At 45.7% G+C, this 23479-nt stretch overlaps 1 protein-coding gene across 3 annotated transcripts; it reads left to right on the forward strand.

Annotated features, from left to right (window-relative positions):
- The first annotated feature begins 13 nt into the window (after positions 1-13).
- AARS1 (alanyl-tRNA synthetase 1) lies at positions 14-23379 on the forward strand. Of its 3 annotated transcripts, none has more exons than XM_072818270.1 (21): positions 14-390; positions 3525-3689; positions 7786-7974; positions 8332-8477; positions 9834-10025; positions 10999-11143; positions 11494-11639; positions 12461-12569; positions 12722-12872; positions 13541-13665; positions 14095-14239; positions 15110-15288; positions 16406-16519; positions 17740-17946; positions 18455-18639; positions 19988-20096; positions 20935-21048; positions 21634-21753; positions 21870-21956; positions 22345-22458; positions 22856-23379. In XM_072818270.1, exons 2-21 carry the CDS (start codon positions 3546-3548, stop codon positions 23039-23041), a joined length of 2907 nt encoding a protein of 968 aa, XP_072674371.1. In that variant the 5' UTR covers positions 14-390; positions 3525-3545; the 3' UTR covers positions 23042-23379. The 3 variants fall into 3 exon arrangements, with proteins under 3 accessions (XP_072674371.1, XP_072674364.1, XP_072674373.1); XM_072818263.1 differs by lacking the exon at positions 14-390 and adding an exon at positions 413-528; XM_072818272.1 differs by lacking the exons at positions 14-390; positions 16406-16519 and adding an exon at positions 413-528.
- The last annotated feature ends 100 nt before the right edge of the window (positions 23380-23479 follow it).

Genomic DNA, 23479 nt, shown 5'->3' on the forward strand with positions numbered 1-23479 from the left:
CCAGATAGATGCCAACCCAATTGTCCCTCTTCGAGTAAGTCATTTCTTCCACTTGACCAAATCCAATAAGGTCTGACAAAGACAAGGGTAACCACGGGCACAACAAATCAATCTCTGAAGTCCGCGAACCATCCTGCAACTAAAACGAACAGAACCGCATATACCAAGAGCTGTGACCTCTACCAAACACACGCCGCCGGTTACACTTATTAGCCAGGTCAACTATTAGCCACTTTGCAAACCAAAATGTCTACCTCCAGAAGTCCGCAACCTCGCCGGTCACGTGACGTATCCCGACCCTCGTTTTCCCGGCCATTGCGTCAGCCGGCTTAGGGCCGCCTTCCTGGAAACCGAGTCGTAAGCTGATTCGTTCCCGGGATTGATTGGCAGGTGGGTTGATCAATAAAGTTCCCGGGACTGTAAGGCTGGGCGGGGCTCTTTCCATCCGCGCGCGTCATTGGGCGGGGCTGTGCGGGTTGCTGTCTGTCGTGGCTCCGGGCCGGTGCCGCGGAGCGTCTGTGGGAGCAGGTAAGCGCGGGCTCCGGGCGGTGGGCTGTGAGGGAGGAGTCAGGGACGGCGACCCTCGGGAGAAGCAGAAGGGCCTCCGAGAGTTTTGCGACGCCGCTGGAGCGGCCGGGTCGGGCCTGAAAGCGGGGCCGCCGCAGCGGGCTCCGGGGGCCCGGCCCCACGAGGCCTCTAGAGCCGGGAGCGCCGGGGACGGAGTGGCCTCGGGTGGCCTTGCCGAGGACCTAGACTTCGCGAGGATCACGATTGCCATTGACTACGCGCCCAAAGCTGTGGTTTTCTCTCCCCCGGTTTTAATCTCCTAGGGACCGACGAGGAGGTGGGGTGGGTGGTGCAAGGGTGGTCTAGATGCGTGGAATTCCCTCTGAGCCATTTCCTAAAATTTTAAAACTAGTGAAGTAGCTGACGCTGGTTCAGGTTCATCTGGAAGCACTTTCTGTGCCCCATCATGTTCAGCTGTTACTTCCAAAAGAGCCTGCATTTTCCCGTGTGCTTTAAGTTCACTTAACTATTCGCTGTTAAAGGATCATACCTAATCCTGAAATACTTATTTAGCAGTGGTTGTACTAGATGTTGAGGATGTACCCCTGATGGGAAGATGGACATTGAACAAGCAGTCCGATGCGTGTGGAAGGTATGAAGGAAGACGCCTGGAGCTACGAGAATAAAAATAGGATCTCGTCAAGAAGGAGAGAGAAAGCTTCCTTAAATAGGTCTCTTTGGAATTGATCTATCACAATTGAGGAATTCTAGGAAATGGGAAAAAGTGGAGTAGGGTAGACAGCTTACTTGGCAAATGAAGAGCACGTTGAAAGATCTGTGGCTAGAGCCTTAAACCCAAAGGCCAATGTGATTAAAGGTACTCAAGACCTTTATAGCGTCTGCTGGGAAGTGGACTCTGAGGACCATCCTTTATCCCAACCTTCCAGTGCATATACAATACAGACAGCCTTCCAGTATATATTGAACAAATGAATTTGTGATGGTGACATGGCTTTTAAGAGTCCTTGCCTCTGTAGGGCTTATTGTCAATATATTGGATCCTTATGTCATACGTTTCGCAGTTCTTTCTGTATGACTGTCACTCTGTTGAGGGCATAGCCTCATTCATATTGGTTCCCAGCACAATGTGCATTTATAGATGTTGAATGAATAAGCAAAATGGGACATTTATGTGTCTTTTGGAATACAGCTGATTTACCTCAGCCCGTTTAGAGGAGGAGCAATGAAAATTTTGAAACTGCTGTGATGTTGCTCAGTCAGAATTGGCACTGTATATTTATTTTTGCCACCGTTAAGACTCATTGAGTTCCACGATGAGAAGGGACGAGGAGGAATGTGGTGTGGCAAAGTTTCTAAAAATCCTAGCCTTGGCTCCTTATGGATATAAAAGTCCTTATCTGTGGGAGTTTTAGTTCTCTCTTTGTCTCTTTCAGCCAGTTTTACCATCTTTTTGCCCGAAGGGCTTTATTGGAGTAATGAGTTGATTGAATTGTGAATAAATTGTTTGAAATTGTGGTTAAGGATAAATCTGAATCAGAGTCCCTTGTTCACTATGTACGTCTTTATCTTCCTTAGAAGAAGGGGGGAAAAACATGGCACTAAGTGACTTAAAGTAATAGCATCCATCCATGTTCCTTTAGGGCTTTCCACTTTACGGATTGCTTCCAAATATTGGATAGATTTTGAGTCTCACAACACCTGGGCAGAGTAGATACTACTTTTTTACCAAAAGAAACATATTGGGGACAAAGTCACTTATTTAAGGTTAGAGTTGGGTCTAGAATTCTAGAGACTAATGTCAGCCAGATGGTTCCCATTTTTCCAGATGCCGAGTGCTGCATGCCATGACAGCTCCATGCCAGTGATTGGGATCTTCCACCAAGGGCTGTTACTTTTCCACAACCTGCCTCTCAGGAAAATCATAATAGATGAGAAAGGGCTTTGAAATTGTCAAGTTGTTTTCTAATTTTTCTCTCTTCCGATTCCCTTTCTCTTTTACTGATTCTGAGCTCTACCTCCTTTTTTTTTTTTTTTTTTTAATGATAGTCACACACAGAGAGAGAGAGAGAGAGAGAGAGAGAGAGGCAGAGGCAGAGACATAGGCAGAGGGAGAAGCAGGCTCCATGCCAGGAGCCTGACGTGGGATTCGATCCCGGGTCTCCAGGATCGCGCCCTGGCCCAAAGGCAGGCGCTAAACCGCTGCGCCACCTAGGGATCCCCTGAGCTCTACCTCCTTAGTGTGGCTGCAACATCCTCGCCCCCTAGGAATATAACTGGCAGTCTGCCAGTTGTTCTGGGGGTGCTTAGGCTAGGTGAAGGCAGGTATAATCTTACTTGCAGGCAGTTCCTTGTATAGCAAGGCCCCAGGTTCTCTGCTGTTGACAGCAGCCTCCCAAAGACAGGCCAAACCTAGAGACCCTGGCTTTAGGGATAATGGGACTTTGCATGATCCAGGCATGTAGATGAGCACAGAGCTGAAAGGGGCTTTAGAGTTCATCTTATAAGGACCTTTCCATTTGTTGGTGAAGTGAAGTAACTCCATTAAGCTTTTATAGCTAGGACTGGAACCCAGGTCTCCTGAACATCCCCCCCATCCCTAGTAGGCTTCTCTGCCGGACTGTAAACCATGAGGTTTTTATTCCCATTTCTTAATTCCTGGCCTAGGCCATGGCACAGAGGATGCATTACACATCTTCATATTTGGAATAAGTGAATACAGGAAGAAAATGCTCCTGCTCTACTTGATGTCTTGGTGTATTGAACCTATTGAGGTTGGCATGGGAAAGAAGAACATGTGGGGCTGTTGGCTGCTGTGTGCAGCAAATTTTGCTTTGATGTTGATTTTAGCCTCAGATGTTACAACATAGAGGTTTTAGGATCAAACAGATAACCAGTGCCCTGCTTTGACTTGGCCTGTGGAGCCAGGAGTCTTGTGTAATACCTACTTATCTCTTAGTCGCAGTTCCTCTAATTTTCCTTCATTTTTCTCTGATTAGTTCCATAGGGCTACTTTCAAGATGGACTCGACCCTAACAGCAAGTGAAATCCGGCAGCGATTTATAGATTTCTTCAAGAGAAATGAGCACACTTATGTTCACTCATCTGCCACCATCCCATTGGATGATCCCACTTTGCTTTTTGCCAATGCGGGCATGAACCAGGTAAGGGTTTTTACCTTTTTCTTAATATCATATTTATTTTTTTAAGTAAGCTCTCTGCCCAAGGTGGAGTTTGAACTCAAGACCCCAAGATCAAGAGTCACATTCCCTACCTAGTGAGCCAGCCAGGTGCCCCTGGTTTGCGTTTTCTTCTAAGTAAAGAACTGTGTTTTATTAGTCATTGGCTAGGTTAATTTTGCTGAGCCATGAAGAGACCTATTAATTCCGCTTTCGTGATTCTCTTTCAACTCTTCATTATCCTTGTTTTTTTTTTTCTTTTTTCTCTTTCTTCCTTATTTTTTTTTAAAGATTTTATTTATTTATTTATTTGAGAGAGAGTGCACAGCAGAGGAGGCAAGGAGAAGGAGAAGCAGGGGTCCCAGGACCCTGGGATCATGACCTTAGCCAAAGGCAGGTGCTTAATGGACTGAACCAGCAAGGCATACCTCCCTCCCCTTGTTTTTTCCTTTATAAAATTAGTGAGTTCTTCAAGATTCTTTCAAAGCTCTTTCTTTCTTTCTTTCTTTCTTTCTTTCTTTCTTTCTTTCTTTCTTTAATATTTATTTATTCATAGACATAGAGAGAGAGGGGCAGGGACACAGACAGAGGGAGAAGCAGGCTCCACGCAGGGAGCCCTATGTGGGACTCGATCCCGGGTCTCCAGGATCACACCCCAGGCTGCAGGTGGTGCCAAACCGCTGCGCCACCGGGGCTGCCCAAACCTCTGCTTTCATTTCCATTCTGAGCCATGCAGCTTTATTGACTTTAAAAATTTTGTTTTTAATTTTTTTTTTAAGATTTTATTTATTTATTCATAGAGACATAGCTAGAGAGAGAGGCAAAGACACAAGCAGAGGGAGAAGCAGGCTCCATGCAAGGAGCCCGACGTGGGACTGGATCCCGGGTCTCCAAGATCACGCCCTGGGCTGCAGGTGGTGCTAAACCGCTGCGCCACCGGGGCTGCCCTGTTTTTAATTTTTTTAAGATTTATTTATTTAGAAAGAGCATGCACATGTAAGGTTGTGGGGGTAGGAGGGGCAGAGGGAAAGGAGGGAAGAATTCAGGCTGACTCTTCCATTCAGCTCAAAGCCCCATGTGGGGCTCAATCCCATGACCCTGAGACCATGACTTGAGCCAAAATCAAGAGTCAGACGCCTAACAGACTCAGCCACCCAGGTGCCTCTATTGATTTTTTTTTTTTTTTTAACTCTTAAAGCTACTGTCCCCAATACCAATTTGGATCTACTGCCGTAGAAACTTTATTAGTAGGATTTATGTTTGGGGCAGTTGAACTATAACAGATAACTTGAAAGTTTTGTTGTGATATTGAAAACTGTTTTGTCAGGCTGACTATGGACTGGAAGTGGATTCAGGTTACATAGTCCCTTCAGGGTTTTCCTTTGGTGGTTCTCTTGGAGCCCCGCTTAGCCTAGTGAACCCACTGGCTCTTAGAATGTGGCTCACTTTGCACTAAGTGATAAGTTGACATTTTCTTTTCTTTCCTGGCATAGAAAATTAGAGGCAGTGGGGGGAACATTTTCCATCTTTTGTAATAACTGTGAAATCATACATATGTTTTCTGTGATATGTATAAGTCCTTTGTATAAACCTGGAATAGGGGGCACTAATTTTATGTGGACTTGGAAGGTGATGGGTTTTCTGGAACACTGGAAAAGTTCTATTCTAGTGAGGCATTCCTAGGCATGGGTTTTGTCTTCTCCCACATGGGCCGACTAGGTAGGAGAACCGTGGGAGTCCAATGTTCTAATGTACTCTGAATAATAGTAATTATTAGACTGTTGTATGTAGCGCTTACTATGATGGCTAGGCACTCTTCTATGTCCTGTACGTATGCTGACTCATTTCATCCTCACTCTGTACTGAAGCACTGACAGCTCAAGTAAACTGCCCAACCTGATATAGCTGGTGAATGCTGGAGTGTGGTTTTGAACCCCAGGTAGTCGTTTGCTTAACTTTTGTGCTATACTGCCTCTTAATCAGAAATACCTTGATGGGGTTTTGCTTCCCCCCCCCTTTTTTAAAAACATTTTTAAATAGTATTTATTAGGCATCTGCGCTTTTTTAGGTGCTATGCCAGGTGCTAGCTACACAAAGATAAGCAGTAGAGTTTTTGCTTTTAAAGAGTTCATGGTCTAGTTCATAACTGTCCAATAGAGGGCACCCTGGGTGGCTCAGCAGCTTAGCGCCGCCTGCAGCCCAGGCCTGATCCTGGAGACCTGGGATCGAGTCCCAAGTCTGGCTCCCTGCATGGAGCCTGCTTCTCCCTCTGCCTGTGTCTCTGCCTCTTTCTTGCGCGCGCGCGCTCTCTCTCTCTCTCTCTTTCTTTCTTTCTGTTTCTCATGAATAAATAAATAAAATCTTTAAAGGAAAAAGAAAGAATTGTCCAATGGAACTTTCTACGGTGATAGTAATGTTCTATAGCTGGGTTGCCCAATATGGCAGCTACCAGCCATGTATGGTTTTTTTTTTCCTTTTTTAGATTTTAAAAATTAATTAATTTTTTAAAGTAATCTCTACACTTGGTGTGGGACTCGAACTTACAACCCCCAGATCAGAGTTGCATGCTTCACCAATTGAGCCAGCTAGGCGCACCCCAACCCCATGCATGATTATTGAGCTGGTGTGACTGAGGAACTGAATTTTTTGTTTTTAAATATTTTTAATTAATTACTAACAATTTCATTTTAATTAATTTTACAAATCACGAGTGACTAGTGGTTACCAAATTGGACAGGTCTAGTGGGAAAATAAAGCAAAGTTACATAACAATGATACATTAAAGTGTAAGTTGATAAATCCTGAGAGCAAAATAATACCTTCTTTCTACAAGTCATTTGCAAAGTTGTGCTGATTTTACTCCCTTAATAGGTCTCAGTTTCTTTTCTTCCTTATCACCTTTACCATGAAGCCACTACATCAGTTTTTAAAAAAATTTTTTTTTAAGATTTTATTTATTTATGAGAGACACAGAGAGAGGGAGAGAGAGAGGCAGAGACACAGGCAGAGGGAGAAACAGGCTCCATGCAAGGTGCCCGACGCAGGACTCGATCCCGGGACTCCAGGATCATGCCCTGGGCCGAAGGCAGGCGCCGAACCACTGAGCTACCCGGGGATCCCCCTAAAAATTATTTTATTTTCTTTTTAAGTCAACTCTAAGCTCAACTGGGGCTTGAACCTCATGACCACAAGATCAAGAGTCACTTGTTCTACCGACTGAGCCAGCCAGGCACCCCCAACATATCACTTTTATTTTTTTTTTTCAATTTTTTTTCTATCTATCTATCTATCTATCTATCTATCTATCTATCTATCTATTTATTTATTTATTTATGAAGGTCACAGAGAGAGAGAGAGAGGGGCAGAGACACAGGCAGAGGGAGAAGCAGGCTCCATGCACCGGGAGCCCGATGTGGGATTCGATCCTGGGTCTCCAGGATCGCGCCCTGGGTCAAAGGCAGGCGCCAAACCGCTGCACCACCCAGGGATCCCATCACTTTTATTAATTAATTAATTTATTTTTTTTTTTTTTTTAAGATTTTTATTTGTTCATTCATGAGAGACAGAGAGGGCGGGGAGGGGGGGCAGAGACAGAAGGAGAAGCGGGTTCCATGCAGGGAGCCTGATGCAGGACTTGATCCTGGGACTCCAGGATCACGCCCTGGGCCGTAGGCAGGCACTAAATCGCTGAGCCACCCAGGGATCCCCCACATATCACTTTGAGAATAAGTTCTTCCAGAAAGGTGTTCTAAGCCCCGACCACCAGAGACTTATGAGGAAGCGTGAGTTTCACTACATCAACCTCTGGCTGTTAGCACAGATCCAGCAGGCCTTCCCCTTGTATAGGTGGTGTTACTGGCAGTGGTGGGGACTGTGAGAGAACTAGGACCAGGGAGAAGCTGCTCCAAGATAGGCTGCCTCTGCTGTGGCTCCATCAGGCTGCCTACCTCCCAAGTTTCTGTATTCCAGGCTAATTAAATCACAAACCGAACAGTTTATGTGTGGTCTCTTCCTGCCAGCATGTGACCACCTGATAGATCTGCATCTCCTTAAAAGTTGAAATGTTCCCTTTCTTTTTTAGTTCAAACCCATCTTTCTGAACACTATTGACCCATCTCACCCTATGGCAAAGCTGAGCAGAGCTGCCAATACCCAGAAATGCATCCGGGCTGGGGGCAAACACAATGATCTAGATGACGTTGGCAAGGATGTCTATCATCACACCTTCTTTGAGATGTTGGGCTCCTGGTCTTTTGGAGATTACTTCAAGGTAAGCTCAAAGAGAAGATTCCTTTGGGGTTTTGAGCAAAATGATCCTCTCCATTGAAGGATATGGATTCCAGTTTTGCTTGTTATAAAATAGGAAGTATCATCATCTAGGAGATTCAGGAAAGAAGGATATTTATTAATACTAAGACTTCCTGAAAGTAGTACCTTTCATTTGATGTTTTCAGGTTATGTTTTGGAGGTCTTGTATAAATTGATCCTGAATTTATTTGGCTGTGTTGATAGTGAAAATGTTGCAGTTTTATATTTGTGTTCCTAGGATCTGGGCGTTTCCTACTCATACTAAATAGATTTTGGCTTGGCCACATTCCATGTTCTTTCTTTTTTTGTCTTATTATAGGAATTGGCATGTAAGATGGCTCTGGAGCTTCTCACCCAAGAGTTTGGTATTCCAGTTGAGAGACTTTATGTTACTTACTTTGGTGGGGATGAAGCAGCTGGTTTAGAACCAGACCTGGAGTGCAAACAGATCTGGCAAAACTTAGGGTAAGAATGTATCTCACATGTTGAGTGTGGAGGAATAAAGGGATTTCTAACTTGGTGCCATAGTGGGGTATTAGAGTTTGGAGTGCATTGCCATTTCTTGTTTTGGGCTATACATTTTGAGATGGAGGTGGAAGTGACTGGGTGCAATATCCTTTAGTGCATTATTTGCCTTTATTTTATTTTTTTAAGATCCATTTATTTGAGAAAGAGACAGAGTGTGAGTAAGGGGAGAGGCAGAGGGAGAGGGGGAAAGAGAATCCCAAGCAGACTCCATGATGAGCAAGGAGCAGGAAGGGGGCATGACCCTGAGATCATGACCTGAGCCAAAGGCAGATGCTTAACTGACTGAGCCGCCTAGGTGCCCTACTCATTTTCTTATTCTTTTCACTCTTAGAAAAGCATAGCTTTTTACCACACTTAGCACAGTTTCTCAGTTTCATTCATTCATGTATTAATTAATTACTTTTACTCCAGGAATATTATTCCAGTCCAGCTTCCCCTGGTACCTGGTCTGAAACCCCTACTTGGTTAGATTCTGTGGTCTACATGTACTTGGACATTTTGGGCAGTAATGCATGTGAACCTTAAATAGTACTCTTGGCATAGGAATCCTGTTTTGCTTGGCTTGTGTATATCTGGACTCTGTTTATCCAGTATGCTCAATCTCTTTTGAGTGTTGTATTACCTAACAGTTCTCAGCAGAGTCCAATATTTTTAAAAATAATTTTGATCTTACTAAATTCCTTTTGGTATCATTTTAAGGTGAAACACTGGACTAAATTGGGGCATAGAGAAGTGACTTGAAATACTCAGTAGGTGTTTTAATGCTTATACTGTTTCCATTTTTAAATGTTTTATTTTTTTTTTTAAGATTTTATTTATTTTTCATGAGAGACACAGAGAGAGAGAAAGGCAAAGACACAGGCAGAGGGAGAAGCAGGCTCCACTCAGAGAGCCTGACGTGGGACTCAATCCCGGGTCCCCAGGATCACACCCTGGGCTATAGGCAGCACTAAACCCCTGTGCCACCAGGGCTTCCCTGTTTCCATTTTTAAAATTAAAGAACATTTGCAAAGAAAGTGCTTAAATTGTGGTCCTATTGAGCATAGGTGTTTTCATTTTTATGTGTTTTCTAGGCTCAATCCCTATCTTTGCCCATTTTTATTTAGTTTAAGAATGTAGCCCCTTATGTATATTTTGTATTCTATTATAGTCATAGCTTAGTCATTTTTTAACTTTTAATCTATCTTTTTAAAAGCTGGAAATGCATAAGAATCTCCTTTTGTGGTAGATGCAAGTCTGGGCAAGAATCTTGTCAATAGCTGTAACTGGGCTTGTCTTTCCTACCCTGTACAGGCTGGATGACACCAAAATCCTCCCTGGCAACATGAAGGATAACTTCTGGGAGATGGGTGACACGGGCCCGTGTGGTCCCTGCAGTGAGATCCACTATGACCGGATTGGTGGCCGGGATGCTGCACACCTCGTCAACCAGGATGACCCCAATGTGCTGGAGATTTGGAACCTTGTGTTTATCCAGTATAACAGGTGGCCGTGGGGTCCTGAACTGTTCGTGCTAATAGCAGCACCTTAAGCCAAGTAGAGAAAGAGGAACTCAACGCAAGGCTGTCTTCTCATCCTCATCTTTGGGGACAGTGGAGTGGAGCTATAGAAGGCACTAAAGGCATCAGGGGATCTTGTGGACAATATTTAGATTTTATTTCTCAGGTTTTCCCTCTGATCTCTGAGACATGGTTGGATTTAATCTTTTGTTTTTATTACTTTTATTTTTAATTTTTTTATTTAATCTTTTGTAAATTACTTTTATTCCACATAGTACTCACTTCAAGACTATTCCTATGATGTCATTTTTGTGGTAATTTGGACTGTGATTTGATTCAATTTTTTTTTTTTTTAAGATTTTATTTATTTGACAGAGACAGTAGGTAGGAGAGAGAGGGAGGAGAGAATCTGAAGCAGACTCTGGACTGAGCACAGAGCATGATGTGGGGCTCGATCCCACAACTGTGAGATAGTGACCTGAGTCCAAACCAAGTGTTGGACGCTTAACCAGTGGATCCCCCCAGGCATCCCTATGGACTGCAATTTTAAAGCTCATTAGCTTGAGGCTTGCCTCACGTTTTATTTATTTGAGGAAGAGAGAAAGAAAGTGAGAGGGAGACCACACAAGTCGTGGGGAGGGGCAGAGGGAGAGGGAGAAGCAGACTCCCAACTGATCAGGGAACCTGATGCAGGACTCTGCCCCAGGACCCTGAGACCATGACCTGGGCTGAAGGCAGATACTTAACCAGTGGAGCCACCCAGGCACCCCTTGCCTCACTCTGTAATAGGCCCCAGAGTATTACTTCCTTTTTCCCCTCCACTCCCCTCCCTCCCACCAAACCAGACAGGCAAATGGCAAATAGAGCCTGCAATCTGTGCTATATAAGTGAGTTTTAACCAGTGGGGAATGGTTAGCACCCAGAGTAATTTCAATTTCCTCCTTCTCTGGATCTTGCAGGGAAAGTGATGGCATTTTGAAGCCTCTTCCTAAGAAAAGCATTGACACAGGGATGGGCCTGGAGCGACTGGTGTCTGTACTGCAGAATAAGATGTCCAACTATGACACGGACCTTTTTGTTCCTTACTTTGAAGCCATTCAGAAGGTACTGGTCCTATTGTAAACATTGCAGACTTCTGTGGAGGTTTCTAGGTGGGACTCTTAGCAGTACAGTCAGAGATAACATAATATCTTTGCCAGCTAAGAGTACCTGTGACCATCTGTCACTTTAATTGTTAATAACCTCAGAGGTTCTAAGCACAAGTTGCTGTAGTTTGTTGAGTGCAGGGGCATGTCTAGAGGCTCTTTACCCCTGCTGTCTTTCTTGGTGTTAAAAGATCTGGCAAGAGGGTCATCCTTTCCCCTATGTTCACTCAGTCCTCTTGGAGCCTCTAGAGCAAGGCCATGCCAGAAGGGCTACTTCCTAAAGAGCTTCCTCCTGGTTTTTATCTGTAGGGCACAGGTGCCCGGCCATACACTGGGAAAGTTGGTGCCGATGATGCTGATGGGATCGATATGGCCTATCGGGTACTGGCTGACCATGCCCGGACCATCACCGTGGCACTGGCCGATGGTGGCCGACCTGACAACACAGGACGGGGGTAAGTATATTTGTTACGCATGGCATGGTGTTAGGATTGCCACTGAGTTTATTGAGTCTCCATGGAATTTAAGGCCATTCTTTATTCTTTTATTTGTCTTAGGTAGTTGGAGGAATCCCTTTATTTATTTTTTTTTAGGGATTAAGAGAGTTTTAGGTCGTGTTACAGAGTTGCCACTATATTAAATCTTTGCTGCTAAGTACAAGATAGGATACAGATTGTATTTTAGGTTGTCCAGTAGGATATTGGCAAGGAGGGAAGGGGTAGATACTGATTAGCCCCAGGCAGTTTTATTACTGACGGGCAGTACCTGGGATTTGGGGCACCAGCCATCTGGGTTATACCTGCTTCCATCTCTGGATCAGCAGAATGTGGTAGAAAAACAAAGCAGAGTTATCTTTGATGCATATTTGTGGGTATATCTCTGAGTTTTCTGCTGGAATTAATGACCTCAGGGACACACGAAAAACAGTCTTAGGGTCAAAGAAAGTCTCTGAAAGAAAAAACTAGTCAGGGCAGCCCTGGTGGTGCAGCGGTTTAGTGCCGCCTGCAGCCCGGGGCATGATCCTGGAAACCCTGGATCGAGTCCCACGTCAGGCTCTCTTCATGGAGCCTGCTTCTCCCTCTGCCTGTGTCCCTGCCTCTCTCTCTCTCTCACTCTCTGTGTATGTGTCTCTATGAATAAATAAATAAAATCTTAAAAAAGAAAAAAAAAAACTAGTCATGTTGCTTTGGGTAGAATTCTAAAAGCCCCGAATTAGAATTACCAAATGCTTACCTTGGAAAGTTGCCTAGAGCAGATGGTTTTCTGCATGTTTCAGGTATGTGTTGAGACGGATTCTCCGCCGAGCTGTTCGATATTCCCATGAGAAACTCAATGCCAGCAGAGGGTTCTTTGCCACATTAGTAGATGTTGTCGTCCAGTCCTTGGTAGGTGTACCTCCCTGCTTAACTGTGTTCTGCTAATGCACAGAGCTTAGAGGGATGAAGTGGGAGTTAGCATACTGTTAATGAGTTTTGAGGGGGGTCACGGAATGGTCCCTGTCCTTATTGAGCCCACATCTCTGTTTCCCCTTTGCCAGGGAGATGCATTTCCTGAGCTGAAGAAAGACCCAGATATGGTAAAGGACATCATTAATGAAGAAGAAGTGCAGTTTCTCAAGACTCTCAGCAGAGGGCGCCGCATCTTGGATAGGAAAATTCAGAGCCTGGGAGACTGTAATACCATTCCTGGTAAGGACCCATTTTATTCCAGGCTGGTTCTTCTGTCCAGAAGAGGCAAACCCTTTTTCAAAAATGACTGGAGTCCTGTGTCTCCAAGGGCTAAGGCTTTTACTATAAAATTGGGTTTATCATAAAATTATAAAAGTAATACGTTATTGTGGCAAAGTGTTTAACACAGAAGTAAAAAATGAAAATTCTCTTTCCTAAACTCATTTTTCAGAGGTAACAGTTTTTACCTATTGTATAACTATTCAGGGCTTTTCTCTATTTGCATACACATGTATGTAGGGGCATATGTGTGTGTTTTCCAGCAAAAGGGGAACATATATACTATTCTGCAACTTGTCTTTCTTTTTTTTTTTTTTTTTTATTAGACTGGAAAACTCCAAAAAAAAATTTTTTTTTTGACTTTTTATTGCAGCATAAGGTACAAGGGGAAAGCATGATGAATTTCCACAAACTGAGTACACTCATGTTCAGATTAAGAAACAGAACTTTACCAGGAGACCACCTGTACTTCCTCCAGGTCAATTCTGAAGGATTTGATAGATTTTCTGACAAGTGAACAGAATCAATACTAACTTGCTTTGTCTCCAGTTCCTTCTGTCACTGCCAGCTTCCTTTGGAAAGGGCAGGGACTGTCGTGTCAATCTTACACAGTTCCCTTTGTGCTCCAGGGGACACTGCGTGGCTCCTCTATGACACCTATGGGTTTCCAGTGGATCTCACTGGACTGATTGCTGAAGAGAAAGGCATGGTGGTAGATATGGATGGATTTGAAGAGGAGAGGAAACTGGCCCAGGTAAAGAATTTGGGGAGTGAGCAAGAAACCCAGCACCAAACAAGGCAGGACTTGGCTACAAAGAACAAGAGTTTCCTTCCATTAAAGTCTTTGAAATTCTATTTTTCCCCAAGACCAGGGAGTGTCAAACGGGAGCACTTTCGCCTCAGGGGATATTTGTCAATAATGTGTGAGGATACTTTTTGGTTTCTACAGCTGAGGGTAGGATGCTACTAGCATCAAGTGGTTAGAAGTCCAGGAGGCTGCTCAATAACCTACATTGGACAGCCACCCAGAACAAAGAATTACCTGGCCCTAAATGTCAGTAGTGCTAAGATTGAAAAACTGTTCTAGAGCTTTATATTGGGCATAGTTTAGCAATTTGAATTAGAATTTCAGAATTATTTTTCCCACATTAGGGTAACTTCTGTTTATTTCTCTTACTGGCAGCTGAAATCACAGGGCAAAGGAGCTGGCGGGGAAGACCTCATTATGCTGGACATCTATGCTATTGAAGAGCTCCGGGAGAAGGGTCTGGAAGCAACAGAGGATTCCCCAAAGTATAATTACCATTCGGACTCCAGTGGGAGTTATAGTACGTCCCTATGTTACTGTGTGTACCTCTGTTGAGTCTCAAGATTAGGAACTTAGGGTATTTATCAGAGCCTCTCCTGCCTCTCCTGTAGTACTAGAGTCATGCTCTGCAATTTCATATACCCAGAGACCCATGGCAATTAATTTTTTAACTCTTTATTTGGGAATAATTATAGATTCATAGGACAGTCCCCATACTCTTTACCTAGTTTCCCCTAACTATAAAACCTTTCAGGAAACCGGGAAATGGGCAATGATACAATCATCAGTGGCTATTGAATTTTGCATCAAGGATAGCTGCATTCTAGGGGTCCCTGGCTGGTTCAGTTGGTAGATCATGTGACTTTTAATCTTGGGGTCTTGAGTTAAAGCCCTGCAGAAATTAATTAAATGAATAAATGAACGAATGGAATAGAATAGTGGCATTCTAAAGTTAAGCATCAAAAGAAAGAAACAGGCAATACATGTTTTTACTTTTGTTCTGTCAGAGATCCCTAAATCTATCCAAGCAAGCCCATAAAATGAACAAATTCATTGTGAATTGACCTTGGGAGTAGGGAATTTATTACTGCTTCTAAATACTTAACCAGATTTGCTGGGTTCCTGTTCAGTAGCTCAGAGATAGAGTGACTGGAACTGCCCCAGTGATGTGAAAGTTTCACCTGGAAAACCTCCCCGTCCCAAGCAAGCTATGACAGTTGGGTCACTCTACTGAGTGTTACATTCCCTGGTAATAAGCCCTTTTGTTGAGTCTAATGGTCTTGCTTGTAAAATAAAATTAGACAGTTAGAACCTAAGGACCAAAGAGAATCCAGCAAAAGACAAGAATGTGTGATGAAGTCATTGACTCTGTTTTTCCCCTTCTCTGCAGCATTTGAGAACGTAGTGGCCACAGTGGTGGCTCTGCGCAGGGATAAGATGTTCGTGGAAGAAGTGTCCACGGGCCAGGAGTGTGGAGTGGTGCTGGATAAGACCTGTTTCTATGCTGAGCAAGGAGGGCAGATCTATGATGAAGGCTACCTGGTGAAGGTTGAGGACAACAGTGAAGATGTGAGCCAACTGTTCATCCTTGCTGGCCAGGGATGGGGTATCCAGCTGAGGGCTGGGCCTGGACTGGGGTAGCTTTTCTGGCTCCTCACACTCCTGGCCTTGGGGAGCAGACATAACTGATCTTTTGGTGTGGTTCATTATTAGTGTTTCTGAGGCCAAGTGAGTTGCCTCTTGTACCACTGATTCAGTTGCCATTAAGTCCCTCTTAGCAGGATCTTTGCAGTCAGGTTGCATCAGTTGATCCTGGGTTCATCCAGGCTTTCCTCATGAAGAAGAAAAGGTAGCTCTCTGGAGAGCAGACTTCCTTGCAGAAGCCCCAGCCTCTAGCTCTGCCACTGTTGACTCTGATCTTAGATGAGTTACCTCATCTCATGGGCATCAGGTTCCTCCTGGTGGCTTTAAATTCTCTTAAGATGCTCCTTAGCATCTGTGTATATATACACATATATTTGTGCACATATAAAGTGGTCTATATATTTAATGGTAAATAAGGTATGGTTAAACCTTAAAAATGAACATGTTATTTTACCAGGAAGAGTGAGTTTACTGGGAAATAGAGAATTGCAGTGTGGGACATGTAAGCTATGGCAAAACCATAGGCGAGTCCAACAAAGGAAGTAGAGGAACTGATATTTTATGGAGGAGGAGAAGGAGGAAATTGGGAGGGGTTGTTTTAAAGGAAAGTCCATTGGAGAAAATCACAAGTTTGGGGTGATGATGGTTTCTTGTTGGCAGAGTTGGAGGAGTAATTGATTTCTCCTAGGAGATCCATCTGCATCTTATCTTGTTAGGGCCTGTACTTGATGGTTTGGTTCTATAATTGACAGTTCTTTCTGAAATGAACTACTGTTCCTGTTCCAGCCTCCGCTTCTAGCCACTGGGCTTCACTTTAGTGTGGTTGCTTTTTATTAGTTTTCAGTGGATAATGGTGTCTGTGTGCATTATACAATACATGTAATGGTATTAATAGTATAAAGTATGTATAATGGCATATACACACATTAGTACGGAAGGGCTTAGAAAATATGTAACATATATAAAGATATATATGTATGCGTGTATATATATATATATATGTTGGATTTATTTACATATTGTTCTCCTGGACTGCTCTTAGAAAATGGAATTCACAGTGAAGAATGCTCAGGTGCGAGGAGGGTATGTGTTGCACATAGGCACCATCTATGGCAGTCTGAGAGTGGGGGACCAGGTCCGGCTGTTTATTGACGAGGTGAGTTGCATTATGCTGGTTGGCATTGGACCTGGTTAGTAATCATCTCCCTTTTTTAAAAAAAAATTAAATTTCAGCTTTATTGAGGTATAGTTGACATAAAATTCCAAAGTATTTCAAGTGTACGTCATGGTGACTTGATATACGTTATGAAAAGAACTCATCTTCTTTGGCTTTAAATTGGTCTGGTCCTTGTTGATCACTCCTCAGAGAAAAGATTATTACAAATCTGATGCAGGAGCACATTTTATGAGGGGTGCAGCTGTGAATTCTTAAATGTGTATGTTCTCAAATCATATGACCGTGATTGTATTTTATTTTTATTTTATTTATTTATTTTAAGTAATCTCTGCACCCAGTGTGGGGCTCAAATCCATAACCCCGAGATCAAGTCGACTGCTCCTCCAGCTCAGCTAGCCAGGCATCCCAAATGACAGTGACTTTAGTTGAGACTTACAGACTTGTTTCATGGATTCCCCTTCTTCAGATTAACCACAAATACTCCTTCAGGAGCCCAGAATCCTGTATTAAAAAATAGATCCTGTTTGTGTGACTGAGCTCCAAAATAACAGGAGCTTATTAAAACAAGGTAGAAATGTGTTTCTCATCTTGGAGTCCAAGCTGATACAGAGGCTCTGCCCCACAAAGGCATAGGGCCCAGTTTTTCCTTGCTTGTTTTTCTATCCTCATTGTTGCCCTTGATTTCATAGTCTAAGAAGGTAGCCACCGAATCCATTGGTAGGCCAGGCATTGGCAAACTTTTTGTAAAGTTTCAGATAGTTGATATTTTTGGTTTTGTGAGCCATAAAATCTCAGTCACAACTGTACACCTCTGATGTTGTGGCATAAAAGTGCCATAGATAATATATAAACACATGGGTGTAGCTGTCTTCAATAAACCTATTAATGAAGAAAGACAAAAAGCTAGATTTTGGCCCGCAGGCCATAATCTGCCAACTCTTACTTCTTAGTCTAGGTAGCGGGAAAGAGGAAGGGGAGGGCAGGTTTCTTCCCGGTAATGGTATGCATCACATCTGCTCACCACCCATTGACCAGAATTTAGTCATATGGCCACAGTTAGTTGCAAGGGAAGCTGGGAAACGTAGCCCTTATTTCAGGCAGCCATGTATCCAACTAAAAATTCTAGTAGTGGGAAAGGAGAGAGCAGATATTAGGGGATGACGGCAGACCTTTCCACCAGCTGCCCCTGCTCTTCACAGCCCCGACGGAGGCCCATCATGAGCAACCACACAGCCACGCACATTCTGAACTTCGCCCTTCGCTCTGTGCTCGGAGAAGCTGACCAGAAAGGGTCCCTGGTTGCTCCTGACCGCCTTCGGTTTGACTTCACTGCCAAAGGAGCCATGTCCACCCAGCAGATCAAGAAGGCTGAAGAGATTGCTAATGGGATGATTGAGGCAGCCAAGGTAGGATTGTGCATCAGCTCTTGGGTCATGAGCCTTGCTTCTTCCTGTACCAGCGCTTTTCTTTGTGGAGCCTTCTCTGAAGTCCAGATGTTCTTCTCTATTGGACCATACCCTGCTAAACACACAGATTTGTTTGAAGCAGTAATTCTCAACTGCACTGAGTGTAGGGGCAGTGGTATCCTATGGAGGGGCCTTAGGGCCTCTGGGGAAGGGAGCAGAGGGAGGTCTGTGCTCTACCCTCTCCAGAGCTTTTCTGGTTTTATTTCACACAACTATAGTGCACCCATATGAGATTTGGTTCACAGTTTAGCAAAATAATTGGAAATTCCTATTTTGATCCCTTTGACTTTACTCATGGTGCCTTATTTCGGGAGGCTCAGGGCACATGATGGGCAGAGCTGGGATTAGAAACCAGAGTCCTGCCTACAAGACCATGCTTTCCCTGCCACTTCCTACTGCCCCTCCAGAGATCTTTTCCTATCTTTTTTCTGTCTTCTTTCCATGGCAGCCAGTCTACACCCAGGATTGTCCCCTGGCAGCAGCTAAAGCCATCCAGGGCCTACGGGCTGTGTTTGATGAAACCTATCCTGACCCTGTGCGAGTCGTCTCCATTGGGGTCCCAGTGTCCGAGCTGTTGGAAGACCCCTCTGGCCCTGCTGGCTCACTCACTTCTGTTGAGTTCTGTGGGGGAACGTGAGTAGAAGGGGAGCAGTGGATGGGACTGGCTTTTTGTTAATCTGGTGCTATCCTTGGAGGAAGTGAGTAATAGGCTAGACCCACGCTTACTTTTTTAAGGTTGAAATGAAGTTCTCAGAAATACACTTGCCAGATTGCATTCCCAAGAACCTTAGGATCCCGTGCTCCTGTCAGACCCCTTGGCGTCCGGCATTGACATTTGCTGGCTTTGTGATGAAATGTTCTTCCTAGGATGGAAAAAAGTATTGTCTTAACGTTTAGTTCACAGTTGCTTGCTCTTGTGTCCTGGGCTGATTCTGATAAGAAGGCCTGTGAATTCAGGCTTCAGGAAGGCCATGGAGCGCTCACCAAGCTCCTGAGCTGTTCCTAGCTCTTCTCCATTCTGGGGTCTTCACTTAGCTTCTTTTGCCAGCTTGAGCAGCATCTGGGGATTCATTCCATTGCCTCAGGGCCCCTGAGTCAGGCCCCACCGCACACCCAGCTCAGGTTGGGTTGCAAGAACTACTTGTTTCCAGCTGGAGTCCTCTGTAGCCCTTGGGGTCATTTTGGGATGGTGTGGTGGCCTGGAAAGTTCTTGCTTGCAAAGGAATCTCGTTGAGAAGAACATCCTTCAGGCCATGGTAGAGCCCATACAGGGCCTCCTGTGAGCTGCAGGCAGGCAGGGAACAGGTGCATGTGTGAGGATGGCTAGGAACCTGGGACACCTCATTCCTCTGCCCAGCTGAATTTGGCCTTTACCTGAGCCCCACTCGGCCTTAATGCCTCTTCACTCTTTAGAGCACGGGAAGCTGCCTACAAAGCCTTTAATGCCACTGAAAGAATGACTGAAATTTAATGAGCATTTGAAATTCTCTGAGCAACTGGGGAATAAAACCTGTTTCTAGGATTATGAGATTTTAAAGGTAATCCTCGGATAGTGTCAGTAGTGGCAGGAACAGAAGAATATAGTTTCTGTTGCAAAGAGGACCAGAACTAGGAATGAATGTAGAGCCCACCAGCAGGAACATTGTGTTGGGTGTTAGGCACTTTGTTTGATCTCATCTGATTTTCACAGTAGTCCTGTGAGGGAGAATTAACTGTATTTTATACGTAAGAACACTGAAGCTCAGAAAGGTGGTGTCTCAGTGTAAGAGTGTTCTCAGTCCCAGCTAGGCTTTCTCTGACTTTCCTGGCCTGAGCCATACCCTGAAATCAAGTGAAGGGCCTCTTCCCGCTGTGCCCTTGTCGGGGCTTCCCTGGAGCCTCAAAGACCTCAGGCTCTCACTATGGTCTCCCAGGTGTGGCAAGGAAGGACCAGGGTGCGTGGGCTTTCTTGTCACCGTGGACTTTGTCCTCTGCCACTCAGGCACCTGCAGAATTCCAGTCATGCGGGAGCTTTTGTGATCGTGAGTGAAGAAGCTATTGCCAAGGGTATCCGGAGGATCGTTGCTGTCACAGGGGCCGAAGCCCAGAAGGTGAGCGCCGCAGGCTGGTCTGTAGCTTATTTGAACAAGGCAGGGGGAGCACAGTCTGTGAAATCTGTAGTGTAGACGATTAAGTAGCTGCTACACACAGAATTGGAAGTAGGATGCTACCCCCAAACTGTCTGCCAGTGACCCCTACCTGGCAGAAAAGAACCACCACCTACATGACTTTTTTTTTTTAAGATTTTATTTACTTATTCATGAAAGAGAGAGAGGCAGAGGCATACCCAGAGGGAGAAGCAGGCTCCCTGTGGGGACCCCGATGTGAGAGTGTCTGAGCCAAAGGCAGACACTCAACTGGTAAGCCACCCAGGCGTCCTCGTATAGGACTACTTAGCTATACTGTGTTTAATCTTAAAAAAAAAAAAAAAAATTCTGCCATTTATTCCATAATATATCTGCTTCTAGGAGGGTAAGCTGTAATTCTGCTGTGGCTTCCAGTGCCCCCAGCACTGACTCACATCTCCCTGGGTGTACATGCCTAGTTTGAGACACATAGTGTACAGGGCTAGTTGCTCCGGGTTGGGGACTGCAGCTGGGGCCTGATATGTGCTGAAGCTTGAGGACTGGTCATTTTGTTGGGGTGAGAAGGGCTCCTGGCTCGGGAGTTGTTGGTTCTCCCCTGAGCCTGAGGCAGTGCAGCCTTCCTGCTGGTCAGGCTTGTGAGGAGGGCTAGGGCATGAGGCCACCAACGCTGGCTCCTTAAAGAATGAGAAACTTCTAGTATCCTGGGAGTTCCATAGCCTGCCATCAGTGCTTGCCCCAGTTTACAGCAGGAGTGAAGCTGAAAGTTACCTGACTGGGAGCTTACAACTCTGCCCCTCTCTAGGCCCTCAGGAAAGCGGAGAGCTTGAAGAACTCTCTCTCTGTCATGGAGGCCAAAGTGAAGGCCCAGACTGCGCCAAACAAGGACGTGCAGAGGGAGATCGCTGACCTTGGGGAGGTAGGGGTGGCCTCCCCCCTCAAGCCCTGCTCGGGGCCAGATGAGTCAGACACTCCCTGAACTCTCAGGTCCTGGTTCTCAGGGCAGTGGACCTTTGATCTCTTGTCTGGCAGCCTTGCAAAGGGGTCTTCATGGATCCGGGCCTGTGAGCTCCTGTAATCTACTTGCTGCCCCCACTGCCAGTGGCAGGGCCTGTTCAAAGCACCCGTGGGCATCAGTGTTGAGGGACTTGGGGGAATGGGTGCCCACTGTTGCCAGGCCTCCTCATCTCTGTTAATATGTGGAGGCTTCTTGTGAGCCCATCACAGGCTGTGTCCACTGCCTGGTAGGGACCAACTCTTATAGGAGCCCCAGCTCTCTTTGCCCCCTTTCTCTCTTGCCCTACTTGGTACAACTCATATAGTTGCTCATAGGGTGACTGGTCTCTAGGCCAGTGGATACCTTTTTGTTTTATGTTTTCTCTTTCCTTCTGGATACTAGCCAGGGAAGACTTTGGTGTTCAAAGCCAGAAAGGTGGGGTGGACTTATGTCTCATCCTAGCTCCTTGTGGTCCAGATTCCAGTGGTATTCTGGTTCTGGTTCCAGGTCCTGGCCACTGCAGTCATCCCCCAGTGGCAGAAGGATGAATTCCGGGAGAATCTCAAATCTTTGAAGAAGATCATGGATGACTTAGACCGGGCTAGCAAAGCTGATGTCCAGAAGCGAGTGAGTCTTGCTGTACTGGTGGCTGGAAGGGAACACGGAGGATTCACCCAGCAGAGACTGTGTGGACAGCTGTCTGGGCCTTTGACCTGAAGCCTCTCTTGTGGATTTCCTTGCAGGTGTTGGAGAAAACAAAGCAACTCATTGACAGCAACCCCAACCAGCCCCTTGTCATCTTGGAGATGGAAAGCGGTGCCTCGGCCAAGGCAACTTGGGGGCTGGGACTCCCTGTGTTGCTTTATACCTGTCTACTACTTTGTCTCCTTTCTGGGTCTCAGCCCTCTGGTGGCTGAAGTGTGAGCTTTGTGGCTCTGAGTAGAGTGGATGCCTGAGGGCCTACTCTCTGGTTTGAGTTTAGGCTGAGCCATGGAGGAGGCTGGTGGCCTGAGAGCTACAGCTCCTGGAGATGTAAGACACACCTCAGAACCAGAGTGTGGGTGGGTCCTCCTCCACACAGACTCTTGGGACCAGTACCTGCTCTTAGAAGGGGGTGGACCGCAGGGGTGCTCTGAGAACTGAGCTTTGCAGACTCGCACCATGCAGAGCATGGCACCCCTTCCCCAGGCTGTGGCCTGACATCAGTTTTCCCCATAGGCCCTGAATGAAGCCTTGAAGCTCTTCAAGACGCATTCCCCTGAGACATCTGCCATGCTCTTCACAGTGGATAATGAAGCTGGCAGGATCACGTGTTTGTGTCAAGTCCCCCAGGTCAGAACACCTTGCAGCCCTGTACTAGTGGGAAGTGGTATTTATAGCTTTTCTGAGGAAGCTTGGTTCTTCGAGTTGTTTGCCCAAGACCCTTGTTTGCATGTGCAGCCAGTTAGAAACAGCCATTCTTCTGGCCTCCTGTCACCTCCTCCAGCACCCCTACCCTCAGGCCCTCTCCTTGGGGGGGATGTGTTTAATCATGCTGAAGCCCAGCTTGCCGGTGCCTGCCCTGGGCTGTAGTACCAGCTGGAGGATCTGTCTCAACCCTGGTGGCAGCACCCAGGAGGGCAGGAGTGGGCCTTTAAGCTCCTCCATACTTTTCCTTTTCCACCCCTGTCCATGTCTTCCTCAGTCTCGTCTTCTGTCCTGACTCCCACGTCCCCTTTCTTTCTTCCAGAATGCAGCCAACCGGGGCCTGAAAGCCAGTGAGTGGGTGCAGCAGGTGTCAGGGCTGATGGACGGCAAAGGTGGTGGCAAAGATGTGTCTGCTCAGGCCACAGGCAAGAATGTGGGCTGCCTGCAGGAGGCACTGCAGCTGGCTACCTCCTTTGCCCAGCTCCACCTGGGAGATGTGAAGAACTGAAGGGTAGGGGCAGCTTCTACTGGGAAGCATCCTTCACTTACCCAGTGCATCCGTCCAGCCAGCTCTCCACCTGCCATGAGGACATTTGGATCTTGGGACCTTTAAACAGCCCTGTCTGTCCTAACCCAGCAGTAACTGGAACTCACGCACCTGGGAGCTAGCCTGTGACTCATTGCTCACGTTACATTTCTGCCCTGAGCCCTCCCTACATACCAGCACCATGTCTAAAACCACTACCCCAGGATTGCTATTTATCATGACAATGCTCGTGTCTGTAGATAAGAGTTCTTTTAGGCCTCTCTGCTGCAGAGAATAAAAGGACTATGTGCAATACTCAATGATGCTATGTGATCTCTTAACCCCCCACCTCTCATAGGAGCCCCCTGTGTAATAGCCTATGGCCCCAACTGGCTTCTGGTTGTGGTCCTCATCGAGTCC

Source organism: Canis lupus, chromosome 3, assembly GCF_048164855.1.
Source record: "Canis lupus baileyi chromosome 3, mCanLup2.hap1, whole genome shotgun sequence".
In the NCBI taxonomy this organism is placed as follows: domain Eukaryota; kingdom Metazoa; phylum Chordata; class Mammalia; order Carnivora; family Canidae; genus Canis; species Canis lupus.

Coding starts and splice junctions, on each gene's coding strand:
- AARS1 (XM_072818270.1), top strand. CDS start 3,546: ATGGACTCGACCCTAACAGCAAGTGAAATCCGGCAGCGATTTATAGAT. Junction 8,478..9,833: donor CAGATCTGGCAAAACTTAGG/GTAAGAATGTAT, acceptor TACCCTGTACAG/GCTGGATGACACCAAAATCC. Junction 20,097..20,934: donor CAGGGGCCGAAGCCCAGAAG/GTGAGCGCCGCA, acceptor GCCCCTCTCTAG/GCCCTCAGGAAAGCGGAGAG.